This window comes from Myodes glareolus, chromosome 7, assembly GCF_982192425.1.
Source record: "Myodes glareolus chromosome 7, mMyoGla1.1, whole genome shotgun sequence".
NCBI lineage: Eukaryota > Metazoa > Chordata > Mammalia > Rodentia > Cricetidae > Myodes > Myodes glareolus.
In genome coordinates, this window is record NC_142032.1 from 101,579,379 (window position 1) to 101,606,188 (window position 26,810).

The 26,810-nt window shown below is 37.8% G+C and overlaps 1 protein-coding gene and 2 pseudogenes across 1 annotated transcript; 2 read left to right on the forward strand and 1 right to left on the reverse strand.

The window, feature by feature from the left end:
• Positions 1-3,268: 3,268 nt before the first annotated feature.
• Positions 3,269-4,228, forward strand: Or51f1 (olfactory receptor family 51 subfamily F member 1). Its single transcript, XM_048429612.1, has one exon. It carries the CDS (start codon positions 3,269-3,271, stop codon positions 4,226-4,228), a length of 960 nt encoding a protein of 319 aa, XP_048285569.1.
• A 7,892-nt stretch (positions 4,229-12,120) lies between these two features.
• On the forward strand, positions 12,121-15,967 carry LOC125397266 (olfactory receptor 51F2-like; annotated as a pseudogene).
• A 10,126-nt stretch (positions 15,968-26,093) lies between these two features.
• LOC148121566 (ubiquitin-ribosomal protein eL40 fusion protein pseudogene) lies at positions 26,094-26,593 on the reverse strand (annotated as a pseudogene).
• Positions 26,594-26,810: the final 217 nt, after the last annotated feature.

The window sequence follows — 26,810 nt, forward strand, 5'->3', positions numbered from 1 at the left end:
TGACAGAGAGCCCACTATACAGAAGACTGTTTTCTTATCGTAACCATTTCAGACCACAAAGAGCGAGAGTATTCATTTCGTATTCACCCTCTCCTTAGGATAATAGAAAAAATATACAAGCTGATCAAGTTCTATCCTTAACTCAAGATCAGTAGAGATTAACCCACAAGGCTTTGAAGCAACCAATTTCCCCAGAAACTGACTGAGAAAATGTTTATAAAATAGTTTATGTTAATTATATGGTTAGCAATTAGTGAAGGGCTAGAGTCGGGGCACTTACGTCTCTTCACCTCTAAGATGAAAACTTTCACTTGAGGACATAATTCCACAATTTTTTTATTTGTTATCTGTATTTTCTTTGTAAATTGTATACCTCCGTATATAAGTATGTACATTCCCGGACTAAAGTGATTCTTTTATTTTATACTTATTCTATAATCAGAAACACTAAACATCAAAATACATAGAAATTTTTACACTGAGACAAGATAAACATCAAGAAAATGAATATACTAATTTCCATGATCTGATAATGGCACCTTGTATACACATGTTACAGTATCACACTGAGTACCTTAGTTAAGTACAACTATAACCCATCACACTTCGTTGCTGAAGACACCACATATCTGAGTTATAGAACAGAGAGATAAATCAATGAGGCACGATTTGAAAGCTTCATTTCTCTTGCCTAGTTTTCATTTATCTAGAAGACGCTAGGCATAATCTAACTCATCAAGGAACTCTATGAACTATAACAATTACTATCTTGGCAAGATATGACTTCCGCTGAAATAAAGGCTCAAATGTTATGGGAGTAAGTGACCGTTTTCTGATCAGATTTAAGGTCCTCTCAATTAGATAGAGCTCATGCCTGACAACATTACTGGGGCCAAGAACCTGTGGCTAGATTTTCCATAGGCCCTAGGGAAGAATCTACTGTTATTCTTCTAAGTGGGCACGGTGTTAAAATGAGTTCTGATACTCATGCTATACCTGTAGATATCCATCAACTCATGTCAGAGAAGTTTCTGTTTGCAGTAGATGGCAATTAATACAGAGACCCATAACTGGTCAGTGTTCAGAGAATAAGAGATCATGGAGTATTAAGTCCTAAATGGGCAATCTAAAGAACAGCCTTCCCCACAAGACTCAGCGATCATCACAGAAGATAGAGTGGAAGTATTGCATGAGTCAGAGATTATGACTGACAGCTACAAGGAAATTGGGTTTATTCAGACATAATAGTACACATATGAACTCACAGTGGTGTAGCATAATGCTCAAGAAACAGAGCACATCAATACGGAGAGCCAACTATTTATGAATGCTTTGGTTTCCTTTAGCATTCAGTACTCCTGGGGAACCACTGTTCATTTGAGATGATAGTTTAACTCCTTTGGGGAGTCAATGGTCATAACTTCCATTTTTATACAAGCTGTTTCTTTGTCAGTTTCCCCAGAGAGATACACATCTTACATGTTCAGTTGAAACTTATTATTAAGGCCATAGGTCCCTTGATAGCCTGTTCTATGTCTGATAGCAAAGACGTAGGAAGTTACTGTTTTCACACAGCCCTAGAAGATAGATAAGGATGCTCACTGTGTTGTCTTTGTATTTTGTTTATTGCCTACACACAAAATTCAAATAGCTTACAGATAATTAAGGTGATAGTATACTCTACCCTACCCTTGGGGATCCATATAATATTATCAAGCAGTTTGTAGCTATATATTGTAAATATTCCTCTCAGATACAGTTGAAGCTCACAAAATCAGAGATTCAACAAAAGAAAAATGGCGTGAAGATGATAAATTAAAAACACATTACAAGATATTTTTTAGGGTAAAGAAAATTTCATGCTCAATTTGACTGAAAACCTTAACAAGGTAAGTAACATTGCTACTCTTTGATTTTAGTCATCCTGTAAATTATTATGTAATTTATAATTTTAAATGAATAGGGCTTTAAAACACTTATGCCTGTGGAACCATCTGTCTGTCTAATTCTATCTTCTACCCTATCCTCAAGTTAACATTCACCACTCCATACTATTTGGAGAGGAGCAAATCTACATTCATGATTCCCTGGGAGAATGGTAGCTACTGAGGGAAGACTCCCTGGAATGACTTTCCTCCAGTATACCAAGTTGACACAGCCTCGTGTCAATGAAAATGCTAACCTCATCTTTTTGCTCTCTTTACTGTGCTCTCTTTACTGTGCTCAATCCCATGATGCTTTCAGACTCAAGTATCAGTTGAACTCTCTCCTTTATATAAAATTCACCACCGTCTACTGGACCTAAAACTGCAGTTTATATATTTGCATATTTATCTAAATTCTCTCTTTTTCATAACATCCTCTTACTGTTTACAGCCTCTATTAGTCACATTAAGTCTCTATTATTGCCTTAAGTGATAAAATTTTGAAAATTAAATAAATGGCCACCTCATTTCTGTACCCATTTCCTAAGCCCTGTTGCAGAGCATCAGTTTCAGATAGCAAGTGCACCTGCTTTCCTCCAGATCACTAACATACTCTGAACTGAACTCGAATGCTTTAATACACACTAAACTTGGCAGCTCATGAAGTTCAGCTCTGTTATCAACATGTACATGGGGAAGCCATGGCCTCTTTATTTTTATGGTTCTCATAAAGCATTCAGACTTCCCATAGCTTAGGAGATATAACCCTTCCCTTAAACTTTCACAATACTCTGTCTTCATTAATTTTCTTTCAATAATCTGTTCTCCTTGTCTGTTCTTCTATTCTGTGGGATTAAAATGATCGATTTCTAGAGATCTAAGTCTGGAGTGTCACACAGGCAGAACCATGCCAAATGTACAAGCATATTTATAGTTACGTCGATTTCTCTTGCACACTTTAAACACAGCATATTTGAATACAATGCACTTGTTTTTCTGTGTTCTAGGAACTGAGTCTCCCACACTGAAGCATTCCTATTTTCTACATTCCCAGAAATGACTATCTGTGTACACAATCTTGTGGAACTTAAAAGTTTGTGAATATGTGTGTGTGTGTGTGTGTGTGTGTGTGTGCAAAATTATGTGAACCTATTTGTTTGGTTTAAAGATGAAACATTTCTTTTGCTAAATGCCTCTAATTATATTGCTAGATTAATAGATTTACTTTTCTAGATAACAGAATTTACTTCCTAGAGTGATTATTTTTAATCAGAAAATTGTCTAAACACTTTTCATGACACTATACGTTGTTACTTCATTGGATGTGAGTATTGTAAAGTCAAATGCTACAAATGCAGGACAACATGGAATTCCTGAGCAACTTCACAATGAAATTACCAACTTTCTTTTTGACTGGCATTCCTGGCCTAGAGTTTGCTCATGCCTGGATCTCCATCCCCTTCTGCTGCCTTTATGCCACCGCTCTCTCTGGGAACAGCATGATCCTCTTTTTCATTGTGACCCAGCAGAGTTTGCATGAACCTATGTACTATTTTCTCTCCATGCTCTCAGCCACTGACCTGGGTTTGACTATTTCTACAATGTCAACCACCTTGAGGATCCTGTGGTTTCGTGCAAATGAAATCAGTCTAGACTGGTGCATTGTTCAGATGTTTTTTCTTCATGGATTCACATTTATAGAATCTGGGGTGCTAGTGGCTATGGCTTTTGACCGTTATATAGCAATCTGTAATCCTCTTAGATACACTACAATTCTTACTAATTCTAGAATCATTCAGATGGGTTTCCTAGTGATTATGCGTGCTATAGTATTAGTGGTTCCCCTACTTTTGCTCCTTAAGCCTGTTTCTTTCTGTAGAGTGATTACCCTCTCCCATTCCTACTGTTATCATCCAGATGTGATTAAGTTAGCATGTTCAGACACTCGGGCCAACAGCATTGGTGGATTAGTTGATCTCCTTCTAACCACGGGAGTAGATACTCCATGCATTGTCTTGTCTTATATACTGATTATTCGTTCTGTCCTCACTATTGCCTCCTCTGGAGAGCGGTCCAAGGTCTTCAGCACCTGCGTGTCCCACATTGGAGCAGTTGCTATTCTCTACATCCCTATGTTTAGCCTGTCCCTGGTGCATCGCTATGGTCAGTCAGCCCCCAAAGTAGTCCATTCGATGATGGCCAATGTTTACCTTATTTTACCCCCTGTGCTCAACCCCATCATCTATAGTTTAAAAACAAAACAAATCCGAAAGGTTATCCTTAGTTTTCTCCTTACAAAATAAATAGAAATTGCTCTTAACTTCTGAAAAACCTGGTGTGGTTTTCTTGCTGCAAAAGCAACTGTGGTTGGAGAATCCCCATTAGATGTGGCAGTTTCCAAGATTTTAATTTATTTAACAATGTTTAATGAATATTAAATGCTTTATGGTTAAATACAAGTATATTATGCTTCCCAGGAGTTTTATAGTCTAACTACAGAAATGCAAATAATGATGAAGAAATAAAACTATTATTCAAAATAACTGACATTTCTTGACTGTTTTGTTTTGGTTTTCTGCTGATGACTCATAGGACATATTCTATCTATCCTTCAAAACAGTGAAACAAAATATATAACATTATTTGCAATGTAATTAAAATTCACACTATTGGTTATTGAAGGTCTGGAGACATTTAGGGCATAATCTAACATGGAACAAAGACAATATTTCAGTCTGTGATTTCCATATCCTAGTCACCATGTTCTGCATTCCATACTCTTCCAAATATACCCAGGGGAGATGCCACATGATCAGAAGTAAAATACGGGTCACCATAAATGTAAACCTCATTTCTAAATGTTCCATAGCTTTTTCAAAACTAAAATTCAAAGACAACCTATAATATAAATGATAAGAACAACTAGTTCAGACAAGTCATTATCAAATGTCAGTCAAATGAATTAGGGATATTTGTTTCTTTATTTGATAAATGAAATGGGTCTTTGGATGTAGATGAGTTCATCAAGTAAAATTTAAAGAATCTTAGAGCAGAGTTTGTTGCCTTGTGTCTGCAAACTTGTTCATCTATGATTTAATACAATCCATCTTAACTTCATCACAGGAAAACTCAAAGCAAAATCAACATCCTCGTATTACTTCTGACAAAATTTCATGTTCTATGAATATCATAAATGACTCACATGGTTTCTTTAACCAATCAACAAACTAAAATAAGGTTGATTGATGATTCTCAAATGATAAATAATTTATAAAGAACCAGACACAAAATATTTGCTTCCTAAAAGGGACTTGTGAAACTAGACTTGGTTTGGACTTAGAAAACAGTCAAACGTTTAAACTCTCCGTTGCCCAGAGGAGATTAGAGATGTAAACAACATGGTGATCTCTATGATGGTTGTCTGTCAGGTACATCTCACACACACTGGGATTCCAGTACGATGAGCCAGTTTACATTAGCTCACAAACCCACTTTGTATACTTCTTTTCAAATTATGTATTTATTCAAATGACTTTCCCCCTTAAAGTACTTGGCTCATCTGCCCACATGTGATGTAGGTGTACTTTACTGTGTTTGCCCTTGCGTTGTGTATTAGAAATTAAAGGATTAATAAACATACATACTTCTATGCAATAAAGTTTTGAATATTGTATGAAATGTGAACATGCACAAAAAATTGAAATGATGTATTTAATGGTATTGTAGTTGATAACTCAAAAGTAGTATTTTACCCAGTTTCCTTTGCAATCTGAAGTCGAAGAATTTCAAAGGACACATCAAGAAGATACTTTGAAAACAATTCTGTGGAAGTATGTGTGTTATATGTACAATATTCACATTAATTTTAAAATTGCTTAGGGTCTTAGCTGGGGTCATCCTTGTGAATTCCTGGGAATTTCTCTAGTGTCAGGTTTCTTGCTACCTCCATGATGGCTCCCTCTCCATCTCTGTCCTCCCCCCATCTCGACAATTATGTTCCCTCAAGTTCTCCTCCCACTCCCCTTCTGCCCTCCCTTCTCTTCCCACCCTGATGCTCCCAATTTTTTCAGAAGATCTTGTCTATTTCCCCTTCCCAGGGGGATCTATATAAGGTTCACCTTGCTACCTTGCTTCTCTAGGGTCAGGGACTACAGATTCCTTATCCTTTGCTTCACAGCTAGTATCCACTTATGAATGAGTACATATGCTTATCTTCCTGGGTCTGGGTTATCTCACTCGGGATGTTTTTTCTCTAGTCCCATCCATTTGCATGCAACTTTCAAGATGTCATTTTTTTTTTTTTACCACTAAGTAGTACTCTATTGTGTAAATGTACTACATTTTCTTTGTCCATGTTTCACTTGAGGGACATCCAGGTTATTTGAAAAAACTCTAAAAAAGTCTATAATGCACAGTCATGGCAAATCTTAACAAACACGTCATTGTTTAGTCAAAGGTTTGATCAAACAGAAACCTGAGCATTCCCAGTGTCCTTGGGATAAATCAGTGTGATTGAGACAGGGAGTGGAGAGTGCTCTGGTGAGCCGCTTGGGATGAAGTCACTGGAGTGGAGAGGCTGCCTTACTGAAATGATGAAAGATGGAGAATGAGTTTTATTTGGAGATGAGACCCCTGATATGCAATCCAATTGGGGTTACCTAATCCGAAATGATTTTTCCAATCTATCCATATGCATATACATGAATAAAAATAAATGGACTAGGGATTAAGAGGATATATAATATACATGTATACATATGTATATTTAATTAGCATAATTAAATTTGTAATTCAATAATAATTATATATTTTAAGTTTTTATGAAATAAAAACATTAATGTAAGGAGGTTTAATATATTTGTTATTGATATTATATATATGCATGTGTGTGTGTGTCTGTGTGTGTGTGTGTATACATTTTCTAATATATATGTTATAAGAAAAAGAGGTCATGTATCCAAGGACTGCAGGTAGAGAGGTGCAGGAAGCTAGAGGAAGGAGACGGAGAATCCAGACGTAAATCACAAAAAAAGTCTAAGAGAAAAAAATCATTAGATATAAAAATAACACTGAACTGAGTGTCAGATGTCTTCACATCATGCAGAAAGACTGGGGAAACATCACAGACAAATACATGCAAACATAAAGGTAAGAGAGTTATGAACCACTGAACTGAAGACAGTGCAAAGAAGTAGTAAAACTGCCAAATTTCTGTGAAAACTGTCATTTAATTTGGTTTGTTTTATTGTTTTATTTTTGTTTGAGATTTGCTTCGCTGAATTTAAAATACCAGTTTTGTAATTTTGTGTGCTACACTATTAGACACAAATCCAAATGTTCATAAAAATTAAATTTTAAAATCCTAGTCCTTATCTGAAACAGGCCTTGAGATAAAGAAAACACAGACATTCTTCTGAAGTCAGTGCAGTCTGGGTGTTTTATTTAAATGCCCACTCTTATTCTTCGATGTTGTGCACTGTTCTAAAATTATAGCCACAGGAAAAGAACAAATCTTTCCTCTTACAAAACTCACGGGAGAAACAAGGTAAGTTAAAGATGTAAGAGGAAAATCTGGTAAATGCCTCAAAAAAATTAGGAAAAAAAATAGCTGTTATATTAAGGTACCTACATATAAAAAATGAAAATAAATTCATTTCTTATGAAAGATGACCAACTCAAAATGGATAAAAAAATATAAAATCTGTAATGTTAAAAGAGATAGGAGAAAATATATTAAGATAGATACATAAACTGTTCTGAAAAAAGATCCTAGTGGTATAGGAAATATCCCTAAATACTAAGAAACATGATCACATGAGGTTAAAAAGCTTCTGTATAGCGAACTAAATGATTTCAAGAGTGACGAAACAGAAGAATTATTACAAACTGCACCACACACCAGGACTGATAACTAGAGCATATGAAATGCTAATATAACAATTCCCCAAATCATAAATAAGCCAATAAAGTAAACAGCTCTCAAAATAGTACTAATGTCAAATAAATGTCTGTTAATGTTCTACTTCTTTAGCCATCAGAAAAAAAAAATGAAAACTGCCTTTAAATTCCATCTTATGACAGTCAGATGGTGACCAAGAAAATAAACAAACTTGAGGTCCACACCATGAGAGGGATCCCATGCCAGGAGCTAGAAACAAGACAGTCCAGAAATCCAGGATTGTGGGAATTGCTGCCCCGAGTTACATTTCCCTGCCCCCACCCATTTGAGGTGCTTATCTGCAAAGAAAACGTAACAACTTCCCTCTGCTCCTGGAGTTGGATAAGGAAGTTTGAGTGCACGTGATCAATCCTTGACCCCTACTGGGGTCAGGTGACAGTCCCTCCTGGGGTCAGGTGACAGTCCCTCCTGGGGTCAGGTGACAGTCCCTCCTGGGGTCAGGTGACAGTCCCTCCTGGGGTCAGGTGACAGTCCTGCCCCAGCAGAACAATAGACAAGCTGAAGCTGTTCCACCTCAACCTCGTGCTCTGTGAATTCATTCAACCTGGACACCCTCCCCCGAGATTCGTGGTTCCAGACCGTGCTGGCCCGGTACAGGATAGAACCAAACACAACTGGAAAAAAAAAAAGCCAATTAGAGAGGCGTCATCCAGCAACCGGTGGGAGCAGATACAGAGACCCTCAGTCAAACACTAGCAGAGCTAGGGAACTCTACAGAAGTCGGAGAGAAGGAACTGTGGTAGGCTCTAGGACACCACAAGAACACAGTCCACAGAATCTAAGTAGGGCTCATAGGGGCTCACAGAGACTTGAAGTCACAAACATGGAGCCTGTGTAAGTCTGAGCTCCATCTTCTGCTTATATGTTATGATTGTGTAGTTTGGTGTTCTTGTGGGACTCCCAACAGCGAAAGTTGGGATGTCTCTAACTCTTTCATGGGACCCTTTTCCTCCTACTGAGTTGTCTTGTTCAGCCTTGATATGAGAGTCTATGCCCGTTCTTTCGGCAACTTGTTAAGCCATGTCCCGTTGATATCCCTGGAAGGCCTGCTCTTTTTCATTTTTTTAGAGAAATGGAGGAGAAGTGGATCTGGGGTAGGGGGAAAGTGTTGGAGGGACTGTGATAAATGGAGAAAGAGGAAACTGCAGCTGAGATGTAATTATGAGACAAGAATTAGAAAAGGAATGTGGAAAAGAGGAACCCTTATGCAAATAAAGCACACTACAGCTACTATGGAAATCTGTGAGGATGTTCCCCCAAGAGGTAAAACTGCTAATACCGTATGGTCCAGCTGGGCCATCTCATTCGTATCTTCCAAAAACTCTTAGCTGATATACTGTAGACAAAGTTCCATGTCCATGTTTATTGCTACACTATTCACAATAGCTAAAAATAGGGACCAGCTTAGATGTTCATCGACAAATTAATTGATAAAGAAAAACTGCATATATGCATAATAGAATTTTCTTGTAATAGGTGTATTTACTTCTTTTTTATTTAAATTTTCTTTAATTTTACATAGCTACAGTTCTCCCTCCATTCCATTCTCCTGCCTCCCACCTCCCCTCATCCCATCCCCCACCTATTCCTTAGAGGAGGTGAGGCTTCCCTGAGGAGTCAACAAAGTCTGGTATACCAAGTTAAGGAAGGACCAAACCCCTCCCCCTGCATCAAAGCTAAGCAAGGTATTCCACCACCGGGAAAGGGCTTTCAAAAGACGGTTCATGCACCAAGGATATTTCTTAGTCCCACTTAGTTCAGTTCCATGCAGGATCCCCAACTGTCAGTGCAGAGTTCTTGAGCTCCCATTAGCTCAGGTCAGCTGTCTCTGTGGTTTTCCACATCACAATCTTGACTGTCCCCCTTGCTCATATGATCTCTCCTCTTTCTCTTCAACTAAGCTCCAGGAGCTTAGTTCAATGCTTGACTGTGGATCACTGCATCTGCTTCCATCAGTTACTGGATGTAGGTTCTATGATGACAATTAGGGTAGTCACTAATCTGATTACAGAGGAAGGCCAGTTCAGACACCCGCTGCACTATTATTATGAGTTGTAGCTGAGGTCATCCTTGTGGATTCCTGGGAATTTCCCTGGCACCTGGTTTCTCCCTAACCCCATAATGGCTATTTATGATATTTCTTTCATTGCTCCCTCTCTCCATCCTGATGCGGGAGAATTGTCTGTATTCTGTCAATCATATTTTAATAAAACGTTGATTGGCCAGGCAGGCAGTATAGGTGGGAAAACCAGACAGGAAGTAGAGGTGATGCAATGAGAACAGGAGAATTCTGGGAAGCAAGGAGGTTCCTCTGTCATTCCTGTCCAGACCACCGAAGAGGCAACATGTAAGCTGTCACACTGAGAAAGGTACTGAGCCCATGTGGCTAACATAGATAAGAATAATGGGGTAACATAAGTTATAAGAGTTAACAAGAAGCCTGACCTAATGGGCCAATCAGTTTATAACCTTATGGAGTCCTGTGTGTAATTTTTCTTTGTTGCTTGCCGGCTGTTGGGGTACTGGGCTGGACAGAAACCCCAACAAGCCAGCCCTCATACAACATATGGACAGCCTGGTCTACAGTGTTATTCCAGGACAAAGATATACAAAGATCCTGTCTCAAAAAGTAAAAGTAAAAATAAAAAAATAGAGGTTAAAATAAAGCCACATAAAGATAAAAAATGCACAGAAAATCTTCATACTGTATGCTATTATGCTCTCTTTAAATTGTTTGATTGCTGAGGAAGGAGCAACAACTGCTAAAAGACTTTTGTTTATAAATGCTGCTGAACTAACCCAAGATAGACATTTTGAAAATACCTTGGCTTCAAAACTGAAGTCAAAAGGTATGTTACTTTGGAGAAGAGATTCTGCTTTTGTTTCCACAGAAAATGAGAGGCTATGGATTTATTCAGAGTTAAAAAAAATCACCTTTGACCAAGGGAGGCCACCTGAAAAATCTCTGACAGAAATAGATGGCCCAGATGTCTGAGTTCTTCATCCAGAACAGATTCAAGACTGCTGCCTGAGATGATCAAAACTCACAGGATACTCCAGTCAGGACTTGATGATAATTCTAAATTTTCTTTAGGTCCCCATAAGATCATCAGCGCCCCCAACCAGCAGGAAGTAGCCTAAAATACTACGCCCACATTCCCAACAAATGGACTATGGGTATTTTCCTTTGTTAAAAAAAAAAAAAAAGAGGGAAATGATGCGGGAGAATTGTCTGTATTCTGTCAATCATATTTTAATAAAACGCTGATTGGCCAGGCAGGCAGTATAGGTGGGAAAACCAGACAGGAAGTAGAGGTGATGCAATGAGAACAGGAGAATTCTGGGAAGCAAGGAGGTTCCTCTGTCATTCCTGTCCAGACCACCGAAGAGGCAACATGTAAGCTGTCACACTGAGAAAGGTACTGAGCCCATGTGGCTAACATAGATAAGAATAATGGGGTAACATAAGTTATAAGAGTTAACAAGAAGCCTGACCTAATGGGCCAATCAGTTTATAACCTTATGGAGTCCTGTGTGTAATTTTTCTTTGTTGCTTGCCGGCTGTTGGGGTACTGGGCTGGACAGAAACCCCAACAAGCCAGCCCTCATACAACACCATCCCTCCTCCAACTTGGTCATCTAGCGACCCCTGTGTTTCTATCCCTCATTCCCTCCCTTCCCAGTTGACTCAGGAGATCTTGACTATCTCCGTTTCTTGGGGTCCTTCATGTTTATTCCTCTTAGGGTCCTCATTTTTACCTAGCTTCTCTGAGGTTGTAATTGTAGCCTGGTTATCCTTTGCTTTTCGACTAACATCCACTTATGAGTGAGTACAAACACAGTAGTGTTTGTCTTTCTGGATCTGGGTTATTTCACTCAGGAGCAGGCACAGTAGAATTTTATTCAGCTATGAAGAAAAATGAGATGCTGACATTTGCAGGAAAATCAATGGAACTAGAGATCATTCTTTTAAATATGTCTGAGTCGGAAATATAAATAACATGTTTTCTTTCATAGGCAGAACCTAGATGTAAGTTTGTGTATGGGGGAGTGTCATGAAGGTAGAAAGATGACCGTGAGAGGGGAGAAAAGATCTTCATGGGTTAAAGAGAACTGAGAGTATAAGGCAGTTATTATTCAAGCCCAAGGTTTCAAAACTCTAGAATACTAGCTCCAAATTTCAAAGAAAGTTGTGGGAAGAATCCATGGAAATTTGAACTTGTTTGTTGTTGCAACATGAGCTGGCATGGATACAAGAGTCCCAGTCAGGCCTATAAGCAACAGCGGTATTTATACATATGCAAAGCAAAGAGAAACGGATTCAAATTCTCAAGGGCTTATTTAACTTGCAGTGGATATGTTCTACATATCCGCCAGACCTTACCTTCTTTCTCTAAATAATCAGAACCTCAGCTGACGTGTATTCACAATGATAAAAAAGATGGTTCCTGTTCCTGTTTGTGTTCAAACTGTTGCCTCCAAATCAGTTATCCAGAGTGATAATGACCTTTCAAATTGCAATGTATTTACAAGTTTTTCCTGCTGCTTTATATTTCTGCTATTTTCTCCTGCTTGAATATAAAGATTAAGGTTTCCACAGGGAAGTTGTCTGGCTAGGCAATATCTCATTCATCTCTGCTCATCCTTACTTTCTGAGATATAATCACACTCACCACATTTTAGATCCTTGTTTTAAAATGTGCACATGTGCGCACACACATGCGAGTGCACACACACACACACACACCTTCCTTCTATTCTTCCATTATGTTTTTTATAGCCTATTTATGCTTTAGACCCATACACAAACTAATATCAAATGAGATTAATATGGGTGTTTTCCTCATTGCTATGCCAAGTGCTATAAGATGAAAGTACTTAGGAAATATTTGGTAAAATAATTAAATTAAAATAAATATATTTGTTAAAACAACAAAAAGGGAATGAATCAAGAAAGTCAGAAAATAGAGCATACAATAGATGGTCAGAAAAGGTGATTATAATTATCTCAGAAAGTATCAAAAATGATTAGGATTCAGCATTTCTTGTTTTGGTCTTTTTTATTTTTTCTTGAGTTTGTCTCCTTAAAAGTAAAGGGAAAATGATGTCATTAATTTCAAAAATAGATTCCATTAAAAAAGAACTCAGGTAGGATTTTGTGATAAGCATTTGTTTCTTTCTGTTTACTCTAATGAGTTTTCAAATGTAAAGAAATGAATAAGAACCTAAGTGTATTAGATCATAAGGACATAAATGCTCCACGTATCAGGTTGTGTTAAATCTTCACTGTTACCACCCTTTTCCTCCCCTTTGGTGATATTTCCAAAGCAGAAAAGAGTTGTATGAAATATGTGCTTTAATGTCTGTTTAATGAGCTTTTACCCAACTCCAGGAGGCATGTGAGGAAATGTACTATTTTATTTTTTTCTGCAATATGTTATAGAGTTGGCTGGGAATTCAATCATCTGGGAAAGTCGCTTATATGGTACCTTGATCTTGCTAGAATAGCTGATCCTTGATTTTTCTCCCCTTCAGGTATTTCAGAGAGCAAAAACAGATACTTGGCTGTTTTGATAAACACTTTTAAGTTTACAGGTATCAGCTTCTCTCACTGCTGATAGTTTCTGTGAAGACAAAGTAACATCTCCCAGTAACATTGGTAAGATGGTAGACAGGGAAAGGGGATACGTGGAGAAGAACCAAGACTATAGAAAATTTAGAAAGTTGGCAAAAGACTGAATCTATTTGTTCTGCTTACCTGAGCCTTGGAGAATAGTGGAAAGGAGATGTAAAGAGTTTGTAAACATCAAATCAGCTTTCTAGGAAGTTTAAACCAAAAACCAAATCTTAAATTATCCCTCCTTAATCCATCCAGGAAAACTCATATTTCAAGCATCTTAATGGTCAAGATAATGCTAACTGTTAAAATATGTAAAAGGATATTTATACAAGCCAAGTTTAATTTCTCTCTTGCCTTAGACTCTAATATGGCTGTCACAACACAAGATTTTTTTTAGCTTTTTAATAGAATGTCATGTATGAATTGATGAATTAATGTCATTCTCCTCCCTCCATTTCCTCCCAGCTCCTTTCTACTCCTCAAATCTTATGCTGCATTTTGATATTCAACCTGCTGTAAAGTTTGTGCATTGCCACTGAGATTTTAAAAATATTAAAGCAAATGTTATTTCACTGATTGCTGAATTTTCTAGCACATAGATGATTTTTTTCCTGCCTGATGTCACATACTGTAGGTCAGCACTACTGTTTGTGGTACAATAGGTGTGATAAAAAAAAACACAGCAAACAAGAACTTTATATAGAAGTATTTGTGTTTAATGAAATAGTAAGTTACATCACAGAATCTAACTCTGAAGTAGTTGTAAGATCTCTATGATTTACAAGAACTATAGTAGTGATCAGAATGCCTGAAAAACAATGGCTTTAACACATGAGCTGTGCCATTTCAGGACCTTCCCACAGACCACCATACTTTCCCTGACTCCACTTCCACAGTTTTCTTCTGAAGGAGGAGGGTCATTGGTCTATGTGTTACTCTCATTGGTTTGATAGGTCATTGGTCTATGTGTTACTCTCATTGGTTAATTAATAAAGAAAACTGCTTGGCCTGATATATAGGTAGGTGGGGAAGACAGAACAGAATGTTGGGAGGAAGAAGGCAGTGAGGCAGATGCTATAGCTCTCCTCTCCAAGATGGACGCAGGTTAAGATCCTTCCTGGTAAGCCACCACTCGTGGTGCTACACACATTAATAGAAATGGGTTAATCAAGATGTGAGAGTTAGCTGATAAGAGGCTGGAACTAATGGGCCAAGCAGTATTTAAAGAATACAATTTGTGAGTTGTTATTTCGGGTGTAAAGCTAGCCGGGCAGGCGGTGGGAAGCGGCCCGCCATTCCTTTTACATTCTTCTTGACGGAATTCCGGGCTGGAAGCTTTTCATGTCTGGTTTTTCATCTTTTTTTGCTCTCTCATGTGCTTGGCCTGTTGGGCAACAGCACTATCCTCTGTGTGGTGGTGAGCGACGTCGTCTCCAGGAGTCCCTGTACCAGTTCCTCTCCTTACTCTCTGCTACTGACATGGACTTCACTATTTCTTCTCTTCCCACAGCACTGGTATCTTCTGGTTCAACACAGGATCATCAGCCTTGATGAATGCATCATCCAGATGTTCTTTCTGCATGGATTCACATTATAGAATCATTTGTGCTTTTAGCCATGGCTTTTGACTGCTTTGTTGCCATCTGCAAGTCCCTACAATATGCTAGGACCTTAATCAACACTAGGATCCCCAAATCAGGGTTGCTGTTTTTGTATGTATGCTGTTCACTCTGATGCCCTTACTCCTACTCCTTAAAGGACTGTCCTTCTGTGGCCCTAATGTGCTTTCTCACTCCTACTGCTACCACCCTGATGTGCTCAAGTGTTCTTTGGTGTAGGAAGTCCTTCAGTATGTGTGTTGCTTTTATTGGTTAATGAATAAAGCTGCTTTCGGCCAATGGCTTAGCAGAGTAAAGCCAAGTGAGAAATCCAAACAGAGACGTAGAGAGAGTAGGCAGAATCAGTTAGAAGCCATGTAGCTGCCACAGGAGGCAGATACCAGAGCCAGGTGGAACCTTACTGGTAGGACACAACTGTACAGCAATACACAGATTAATAGAAATGGGTTAAGATATAACAGCTAGCCAATAAGAAGCGTGACCTAATAGGCCAAGCAGTGTTGTAATAACATAATTTCTGTGTAATTATTTCAAATCTGAGCAACTGGGAACAAATAAACAACCTCTGACAACAGTTCTTGCTCAAGTGTCAAAGTCAACAGCATTTGTGGATTAGTTGCTCTCATTCTGACAACATGTATAGACATATCCTGCATTTTCCTCTTTCATGTGCTGATAATCAAGTATATCCTCAGCATTGCCTCCTCAGAAGAAAGGCAAAAGGCTTTTGTTTGGCATAAGTGTCTCTCATATTGGTGGTGTCATAATCTTTTACATTCCCTGGATCAGCTTGTCTCTGGTACATCACTTTGGTCATAATACATCTCCATATGTCCAACCCTAATGTCCAATCTCCATTTCCTCTTACTCCAGTGTCGAACTTCATTATGTGGTGCGGGAGAATTATCTGTATTCTGTCAATCATGTATTTTAATAAAACGCTGATTGGCCAGGCAGGAAGTATAGGCGGGTCAACCAGACAGGAAGTAGAGGCAGAGTAATGAGAATAGGATAAGGCTAGGGAGGAGAAAGGTTCCTCAGCCACTCCTGCACAGACCACCGAAGAGGCAGCATGTAACATGCCCAGCTGAGAAAGGTACGGAGCCATTATGGCTAACATAGATGAGAATAATGGGTTAATATAAGTTATAAGAGTTAACAAGAAGCCTGACCTAATGGGCCAATCAGTTTATAACCTGATGTAGACTCCGTGTGATTTTCCTTGGGACTTGCTGGCTTGTTGGGGTACTGGGCGGGACAGAAACCCCAACAAGCTGGCCCTCATGTTACAATTATGTATAGTATAAAGACTAAACAATTTATAGAACTTCCATCATGATCTTTCCAAGCACAAAGTAGATTATCTGGCCAGGCAACTACCTAGATGGAAGCAATCTTCTTTTCATCCTCTATTTTCCACTTTCTTCAACATTTTATTTCTTAACATCAAGTTTTTTCTTAGGGATGATAATACAAGTACATAAGAATACATAAGAACCACTTTCTCTCTTCTCAAATACTTTCTGTAGTCTCATGATGGGGAAGCTCTGTTAACCAATCACACCTAGTTAAGGTGTGGCTACCTGGAACCCAGGAAGAAAATTGGGATGAACCAGGTACACACTCTCTCTGCGAGATTCCCACCAGACACAGAGGAAGTCGGACTCCCCATTCTTGTGTTTCCCATTGTAACTATTAAAAATAGAATTGTTATCCTTAAGTTGGCCTAGCTATTTCCCATATCAAGCTCGTTCGCAACTCCTGGCGCCCAACATGGGGCCGCTAGAGTCTCTGGTAGCTCTGGCCAGCTGCAGCCACACAGCGTTCATTTGGGCATAGACTGGCCGAGCTCGGCATCCAGCTCTGAGCCCCATAGCTGTCCCTGCACATTCCTCCCCCCCCCAGCTTCCCTCGGCTCCATGCCCCACGCCACTCGTGAGACCCTGCTGCCACTGCACCGTAGGTTTTGGGTCCAACTGCCACTGAGCAGCAAGCTTTGGGTCCAGCCACCACTAGAGCCAGAGACTTGTCTAGTGTGGCTATTGAACAGCCAAAACCATCACAGAGCACACGGTCTGTAATTTATACTAAAAAAACTTCTTGATTTGGGTATATTTTTCAGTATTCCACCTAAATTCAGATCTAAACCAAGCACCTAAATTCAAGTGCACTCCGACACCTACTGGCAGGCAATGGTTAGTGCACCTACTCCAGCTGATTAAACCACAGGTGAGATTTACTGATTTAAAATGGGCAATATGTCAGACAATTGAAGCGTCCAAGGTTTCAATAGCCTTTTCACTTACACCATGTGTGAGGTCTTACAAGATGCATATGATGTCCCTCCTCCACTGTTATTCCTAGGGTTTAGTTTTGTACTGTATACTTTTTTCTTAAAAATATGGTTTGGCAATAAAAAAAATGATGCAGTCTTTACAGACTAAATGCATGCTTTTTAGGAAAAAGTTAAAAACCTAAAAGAGGACATGACCATCTTAACTAACAATTTTCAGTCAGCTGAGGTACTTTTAAACATGATACAGACTGGTACCAAGGAGGTCATACATCTACAGGACAATACAAACATTACAAATACCAAAACTCAGTTAAATGAGGTGCTTTTAAAAGTGGTCCAGACTGACACCAAACTTTTCAAAAAAGAGATTACACATCTAAAGGAGAATACAAACACTTTAAATACCAAAACTCAGTCAAATGTGGTACAGACTAAGTTTGTTAAACTTTTCAAAAAAGAGATTGCACATCTAAAGGAAGATACTAGGACTTTGTTTAACAGGACTCAGTCAACTAAGATATTTTGGAAAAGGTACAGTCTGATAGTAATTTATTTAAAGAGATATTTAGCACTCTGGAGAAGGAAGCAGATGATTTGGCACATAATAGTAGTTCATTTAAGGAGAGATTCAACACTCTAAAAAGGAAAACTGCTGATTTGACACATAATAGAAATTCATTTAAGAAGAGATTTATCACTCTGGAGAAGGATGATATCCCCTCTCCCAGCAAACTTTGTCCTCAGTCTTAGGGACATCATTTAGGGGTTGATTATAATTGGTATACAGTTGAGGGTTGGGGGAGGAATTTTATAAGCTCAGGGATCTTTTTCAAAAAAAAAAGGGAAAATTGGATGATGGGATAATAGATTGATATTTGTGAGTTATTGTTGATGCACAATTACATTGGTATAGATTCTTGTATGTTAATACAAAGTTAAATTATATTGAATATAATTGGTATGCTTCTACCTCTGTTTAAGGCATTGCTTATGTATTGATATATATATATATCAATATACACATACATCAATATATATATACATCATACACCATATTGCAATGTACATTTCTACCTCTGATCAAGATACTTATACATTGTTTACATTTGGAGATCGTTGTCCTCATTTATTGCACAGTTGTTTATTGTCTTAGTCTTTAAGTTAGATAGGTATTAAGAATTATAGATCAATGGTCATCTATGTTTGTCATATTTATAGTTAGACTAATCTGGTTCTTTAGATACATAGAGATCATATTCTGTATAGATAGATTATCTTCAACCTCTTCAAAGAGCTATAAAAAAATGACATTTAATCTAACTTAGAGTTCTGTGGTGGTGAGATACAATCGCTCCTGGTAACACCGATCTATTCCCGAGAGAATGTTGAGCACTAAAGACACTCCACTGGGAGCTTGTTTTCTTCTTGGCAGAACTGGCCTTTGGGCAAAGAAATGCCCATACCTCAACCACTGAAAAAGATACATAGTATCCGTAAATGGATAAAACAGGACTGTCAAATCCTGCCAAGACAGAGTAAAATACTTTTAAAAAGTTTCTTGCCTTTAAAATTGGTATGTCAATTATGTTAGGCCTTGGCCAAAGTTAGTTGCTTCAACATTGCAAAAGACACTTTGGGTGACTGCCCAGGTAGCCAGTTGTCTCTATCATTAGTTGCGCATTTTGGAAGTTTCTAGATTACACTTCCTGTTTACTCAAATAATATTATTTCTCTTCTCAGATCTTCGATAGGGTTAAAGACTGGATACTTATAATTACCTTCCTCATGATTTACCCAAGCTTAATTTCAATACAAAATTTAGACTTCTTAAAATACAATGTTTAGTAAAACTTTTGTTATGTGTTCTTTGCTTAATACTTTTATATTGTTTGTAATTTTATATTTGGTATCTGTTCCTATTGTATATAGTTGTATTGGGTTTGGATTGGTCTTGTTTAGACAAAAGGGGGAGATGATAGGGAAGCTCTGTTAACCAATCATGCCTAGTTAAGGTGCGGCTACCTGGAACCCAGGAAGAAAACTGGGATGGACCAGGTGCACACTCTCTCTGCATGATTCCCGCCGGACACAGAGGAAGTCGGACTCCCCATTCTTGTGCCGTAAGTTTCCCCATTGTAACTATTAAAAATATAATTGTTATCTTTAAGCTGCCCTGGTTATTTCCCATCTCGAGCTCATTCACAATAGTCTCATCATAGAGATATAAAACTAAATGATGATGATGATGATGATGATTGCCAAGTAATTCAAGAAGCTGTACAGATACTGAAGTGAATACAAATCATTCCTATAGCCACGTAATTACATAATGTCAATTTAATTATATAATGTAACAATCCTATAATAGTAGGGAGAAAGGAGGTTTCTTTTGTAGAATTTACCCAGATTTTGTCTGTGTGTACAGAAGATGCAGCTGACCCATTGAACACCTTAAGAAATGGATTCCTTTTTAAAAATTCTTTACATCCCAATTGCAGTTTCTCCTCCCTCCAGTTATTCCATTTCCCCCTCATGTTTCTCCTCTCCCCCAGATTTACTCCTCCTCCATTTCCCTTTAGAAAAGATCAGACCTCCCAGGGATATCAACTGAAGACAGTTTAGCAAGCTAAAATAAGACCAGCACAAATCCTCTGACTAAACTGGACCAAGCAACCCATTAGGAGAAAAAGATCCAAGAGCAGCAAAAGAGTAAATGGGTTTCTATCTGCTGTGTGGTACTCCACTGTGTAATGTACCACATCTTCTTTGTCCACGCTTTGATCAAAAGGCATTTAGGTTGTTTCCAGGTTCTGACTATTACAAATAATTCTGCTATGAACATAGTTGAGTACATACCCTTGTGGTATGATTGATCATCCTTTTGGGAAATACCCAAAAGTGGGATTTCAGGGTCTTGAGAAAGGTTGTTTCCTAATTTTCTGAGAAATCACCATACTGATATTCAAAGCAGCTGTACCAGTTTGCATTCCCACCAACAATGGAGGAGTGTTCCCTTTACCCCACATTCTCTACAGCATAAACTGTCATCAGTGCTTTTGATCTTGGCCATTCTTACAGGTATAATATAGAATCTTGAAATTTGCAAACAAATGGGTGAATCTAGAAAACATCATATTGAGTGAGGTAACCCAGACCCAGAAAGACAAATTTAATTTATACTCACTCATAAGTGGCTTTTAGACATAAATCAAAGAAAAACCAGTCTATTGTTTACAATCCCAGGGAACCTAGACAAAAAAGAGGATCCTAAGAGAGATATGATTCTAATCTACATAGCAAGTAGAAAAAGTCAAGATCTCCTGAGTAAATTGGGAACTTGGGAACCATGGCAGAAGGTAGAAGAGGAGAGGGAGGAAGGAAAGGGAGTGGATAAAAATATAGAGCTCAAAAGAAATAATTTTTTTAAAAAAAACAGAGTAAATGGGTTCCTAGGGAATTGTATTTTAAAGGTGAATGACTTTTTAAAGCTGCTATAGATGATATGGGACAATTTACTTGTTTAGGTACATCACAAATGTCATAAGGAAACTACTAAATGAAAAAAACTGAAACTTGATAGAAACTTTTATTAATCAAAATACAGTGTTAATTTTGTATCAGTCAACCAGGCCACAATGCACAGGAATTAACAAAGACCTTTTGCAAGTATTCATAGTAACTTTGTTAAAAACAAGTAAAATGAGAAGCAATACAAAATGTTCATCAACAGGTTGACAGGAAAACTCATAAGGATTATCAATACAACAATCAACATGAATGAGTTACAATTGACTTCTATAACCACTGGACCCATTTATACGTCACTTCTGTGTGTTAACTGGCAAGTTTGTAAGAAAGACTCAATTACAAATGTTTGTACAAAAAGCAATAGTTCCCTCCACCACATTTGGTTCTGAGAGCCTAACTTATGTCCATCACCACCCTCCTTTATTAGAATTTTTTGGATTTCTTTTACTTTGAGCCACTTCCCATGATGTAGATTTCTGCTCATTAGACTAATCTAGTCCTTTACTCTTGAAAAATATAAGAGCTTGGTTATGTTTTTCTCATAGGCTATAGCTTGTACAACTATTCCTTTCTCCTCTTGTTCGTTTATTTCAAAATTTCACGTATGAATAATGTATTTATTACATTTCCTCTAAAAACTCCTCTTGTCACCCTTACTCTTCAAATTCATGCCCACTTATTGTGTGTGTGTGTGTGTGTGTGTGTGTGTGTGTGTATGTTCATTTGGTTTGTTGTGTTTGTGTATGGCAACTTTTGTTTAAGAGTAACTGTTACTGTCAAAAATAATATAGTTAATATATAAAATGTAATAAGTTTTTACATATATATGTAAAACTTATATATACATTCATGAAGTTATCAAAATAAAAAAAGGATAATGACCACCTCTGAACATTCTCTTGTGTTCTATTAAGTTTTTGTTTGTGTTGTTATTGCTGTATGTCTTGGTTTGTTGAAGGAATTTGTACTATGAGATCTATTAACTTAATAAATTATTTATATGTTTAATACAATGCTATTAACCACAGGAACAATACTGCATCTCAGACATACAGAAATTGTTCATCTGGTGTAATTGGAAATTTACACACACTGAGCAAAAGTTCCCCATTTCTCTAAAATGTCTTTTACTCAATTTTCATTTATAACAGTGTCGCCAGTAAATGTCCCGCACCCAGATATAAAGCTTTCTAACCCTGACTATGCAGCAACAGCCTCAGTTCTTCATGGTAATGAGAAATGAATCAATGTCAATAGAACAGTATAGCACAGTTTGGTAGAAATAGAATCTTAAACTGTTGTGTAGTTCTAAACAGTTACTCAAGGTCATTAGATATCTTCAAATCAAAACCACCTACCAGGGAAGGCCTGTGTCTCCAGGAATGGGCTTTATTTAGTTTCCAAACCACCACCATTTTCTAGAGTCGTTCATGGATCTGGGGGCCATTAGTATCCATAGTTTGAAATGTGAAGGAAGCAATTAACAGCTGTCAAGTGCATCAAATTAAAAAGAATATAAATAAGATGAAACAAAAAAGGGCCAAACAACCAAACCTCCAGACAAAGAAAACAGAAAATGTATGGACTCCTTGAGAGCGAGTCAGTGATAAGCCGTTTTTCAGTCTTCATGTGCCTCCCTCCAAATGTCCAATGCTCAGGAAACAGTGTATGAAGACAAAGGATACACAGCAAATTAATAACCTTCACACAACTTTTCTTTATCTCTGAAAGTTTTTGAAGTGTGTTCAGAAAAGGGGAAATATTTTACCAAAGAAATACCCAACACCACTTATACCTACAAAACCACTGATAATCGGAGTAACAAAACAATTTTATAAAAGAGTACACATACTTTGTCATGCCATGCCTTTTGACAGGCCATCAGGGGCAGAACCAAATACTTTAAAGCAACAGTTAAAAAGTAATCAAGATAAAAAATTTATGTTGCTAGGCTAAGAAACAATAAAATCCTTTATACATAATTTATATTATTCATAAAATTCTCATGCTTGTTATATTAAAGAATTGCTTATTCTGACAATTATTGTTTTAGGAATCTCATCTAATATTAAAACTTGGCTAACAGCAGAAGATGCAAACTATTAGATTTTTAAGAAAGACAACATTTCCTAATCTGTGACAATTTAGGAGAATTAAAATATGCAAAACTAATCACAAAAAATCTTATTAGAACCTAACTCTGTTTTGCATTCATTGTCCTATGACTTGGTAGAAATCCATTGTTCAAAATTAATTTCACAAATTATGTCTTTATTGATCATTGTTTATTCACTAAATATTTCTCAAAACTTGCTCCATATGAATGTTAAATTGTTCACTTCTGGCCACACATTCCTAGATAACCCACACGGAATTCCTCAAATTCAGAAAGTGAATCTGTGTCAATATAGCTTTCCTTACATGTTCCACGCTGCCCCTGTTGTCAGAGTAAGGAGTACAGTACAGTTAATACACTTTATTTTCATAAAAGTGGTAGAGCATTTCTCAGACTCCTGTCTCTGTGTTTAAACTTCATTTTGAAGAAAACAACATTTCTTATTCACTTTTTTTGAGATGCCATCCTGTTTGACCAGCTAAGCCAAATTTATTAATGCCATCTTTGACTTGTCTGTGTAGCACCATTCAAACTGATTCCATCTAACAAAAATAGAATTAGTTTGGTTTCACTATTCATATATTTTATCAATTTGGGTTCATTTTTCCATCTCTGTAGACACTCTTGTTATAGACACATTTTATTAGGAGCCCCTAACTTCATCAATTTCTCATTGAATTTTTTGAATTTTCATCCATGTAAGTATGCAATTGATATTATGTTGAAATCCCATATTGGGGGTAAGAATTCCCAAGACTTCTTTTGCTCTCGGAATCACGAATCCACCTTCAAAGAAGATACTGCCATAAGACTATATATTGACCTTAGGTTTCTCAGAAGTTACCTGCACCATCATTCTATTCCACTGATGTGGAGACCCCAAAATGTGAGCCTATTCCACCTTATCTGAAAGTCAGAGAGTTTGAGTTTATTTTTGATCTTTCAAAGTTGTTAACAACAGGTGTGTCTACAAAACAAGATCTCCTGACCTAGGGTGTGAACACTTGATGTTTTGGATATTAGGATGGTCCACAGAGGTAGACCTGCTCCACCCCGACAAAGGTCATAGAATTAAATTTACTTCTTCTCCTTCTTTTGAAATAGGAGGTTTGACTTATGGAGTGGCTGCCTGCAGAATACTTGGTTCACGGCCCCAAACATCAAATGATTTTCTCAGGAATTAATGGCTTGATGTCGCGAGCATTGTTCTGGTTGTCCTTTGTATCATGTTAAAGCAGTCTTTTGTCTTTTATTCCCACCCCCATTTTTATTGGGGTATAAAAGTGTATGGAAAATAAACATGGGTGAGAATTCAGCATTCAGTATTAGCTGAGTTGCCCTCCCATTACTAATCTGTGTTTCTTCCTTATCTCTCTGTTCTTCCTACGTAACATTTCTAATCCTCACACTCTACCCTGGAATGCACAAACCCATCATGACTAGGATCATGGCAGAAGTCACCCCAAAAGGTGGCTCACAACATGCTGATAAGAAAACAAATGCCTGTCACTGCTGTGTTTTCCAACTACTGGCATCAACAAGGCAGAGTTTTCTGGATTTCTGCTTGTAATCCACAGAGATCTTGGTGCTCTAAGATGTTCTCCCAACAGCAGGAATATTTCTGCCAGTTGCCTATACTTCTCCAAATATGTTACCCAATGCTAGCAGATGGACTCTAGGAAATCATTCTCTAACAAGTAGCACCTCATTATTCCATTAAGCAACTATCATCAATTTGTATATCATTTCTCAATGAGCATAACTATCATAAAGAGATATTTAAATGACTCATTGAATTTTTGCTAATCGCAAGGAAAATTATACAGACTTTCAGTTTTCAGAGTTTCATTAAAAGGCTCAAAATGAAAACATGAATGTATCTGTAAGTTCTAGATTAAAATAAAATGTTAAACATAAGTTAAAATAATCCAGGTTCATGTCACACAAGTATTGTTGGTTTATTAACCTAATGGCCCAAACAGAATTGAATAAAATGACTACTTCATTCCCAAGATTGTCTTTCCTAGCTTGAAATAGTTAAGAGTGAGGATAATATACCCAGTGAGAATCCATTATAGAAAACTATTATTTTTCTTTGCAGGAGAGTGTCAATTGCCCAGAATAGTTGACCAACACAAAACTAGCTCAATGTATTTTTATAGATCTTTTGTCTCATATTGCTTTGTTGGGGTTTCTTTTTTGTCTTATTGGTCTTTTGCTTGTATATTTTGCTGTCCTGCACTTGCATGAGGTGTGTGTGTGTTTCTTGGGTTTATGTATATTTGTTTTTTAAAGAGATAGAAAGAAAAAATAAAGAATGAGTGGGGAGGAAGATCTGGAAGGGATCAGAGAAAGGGCAAATGTGATCAAGGTATATTGTCTGAAAAAATTCCAATAAAAAAAGAGCTTTTGAAAAGAATGGGGATAAGTTAATTCAACAGACTCTGTAGGTGGTATAGAGGTTATCAAACACCATACTCATTTGTACTAAAGGTAAATTAAAAGGTATGCCTTGACTTGGCATAAATGATCAAGATGAAATAGGATAACCTAAAATTACTTGGAAAGCCTTAACCACTGGATAGAATTTAATTAGTATAAAAACCTTGAATAAAAGTAATTTCTTCTGGAAGTCTCTTTCATTTGAGTCCCCAAGTTGTCAATTCTTTCTCTATAGAAAGAACAACTCTCAAGGAAGCTATTGATTTTGTCTCCCTAGTTTATTGCTTGTTTTTGAATCTTGGAGATGAACTCTTGATTTTAACAGATATTTAATGCATGCATACTAGGTATGTGACTGCAATGCATACATGCTGTGTAGCTACTGTTAACTTCAATCTTTTCAAAGTTTCTGTTATGCACATAACAGTATCACTGACAAGAAACACATGGAATGTTTTAGAAGTGATACTCAGTCCTCATCTTAAATGCTATATTCATCGTCGGAGTGGTTATCAATATCTTTTAAAACTAAGGAATATAAACACTTTGTATCTGTGTATGTTTTAATTTGTTCTTTTTTTTTTCCAGTCGATGGAAGGGGACTTTATTTGGTCCCAGAGTCATGTGCCAGTTATGGCCCCAGCTTTATTTGACCTTCTTTTTGGGGCGCAGGTTGTTGGTGTGACCGCACTTCTTCTTGCGGCAGTTGACTGCACGGGGGTGCAGGCGTGCATAGCACTTGCGGCAGATCATCTTGTCACAGTTGTACTTCTGGGCAAACTGACGAAAGGACGGCTCGATGATGCCACCACGCAGACGAAGGACCAGGTGCAAAGTGGACTCTTTCTGAATGTTGTAGTCAGACAGGGCCCGGCCATCCTCCAGCTGCTTGCCGGCAAATATCAGCCTCTGCTGGTCAGGTGGGATGCCTTCCTTGTCTTGGATCTTGGCCTTGACATTCTCTATGGTGTCACTGGGCTCGACCTCAAGAGTAATGGTCTTGCCCGTTAGGGTCTTCACAAAGATCTGCATGCTGGCGTCTTCAACCCGCTCGGTCGCCGCATTGAAAAGAAAGAGGACGGCGGAAGTGGAAACCCCGGACAATTTGTTCTTTTCCATATGTCTAAGCTCCCATTAGACAAGTCATCAGTCAAGCATCCTAGGGGGACTGAGTAACGAGACATAGCAGTGTGGCCCAGAAATCCCATATGCCTGGGTTTGCTCCAACTGAGTCAGTGATTCTCTCACCACACTCCTTATAAAAATTCTCCATTCATAGAGATAAGTGGGTGGCACTCATATACC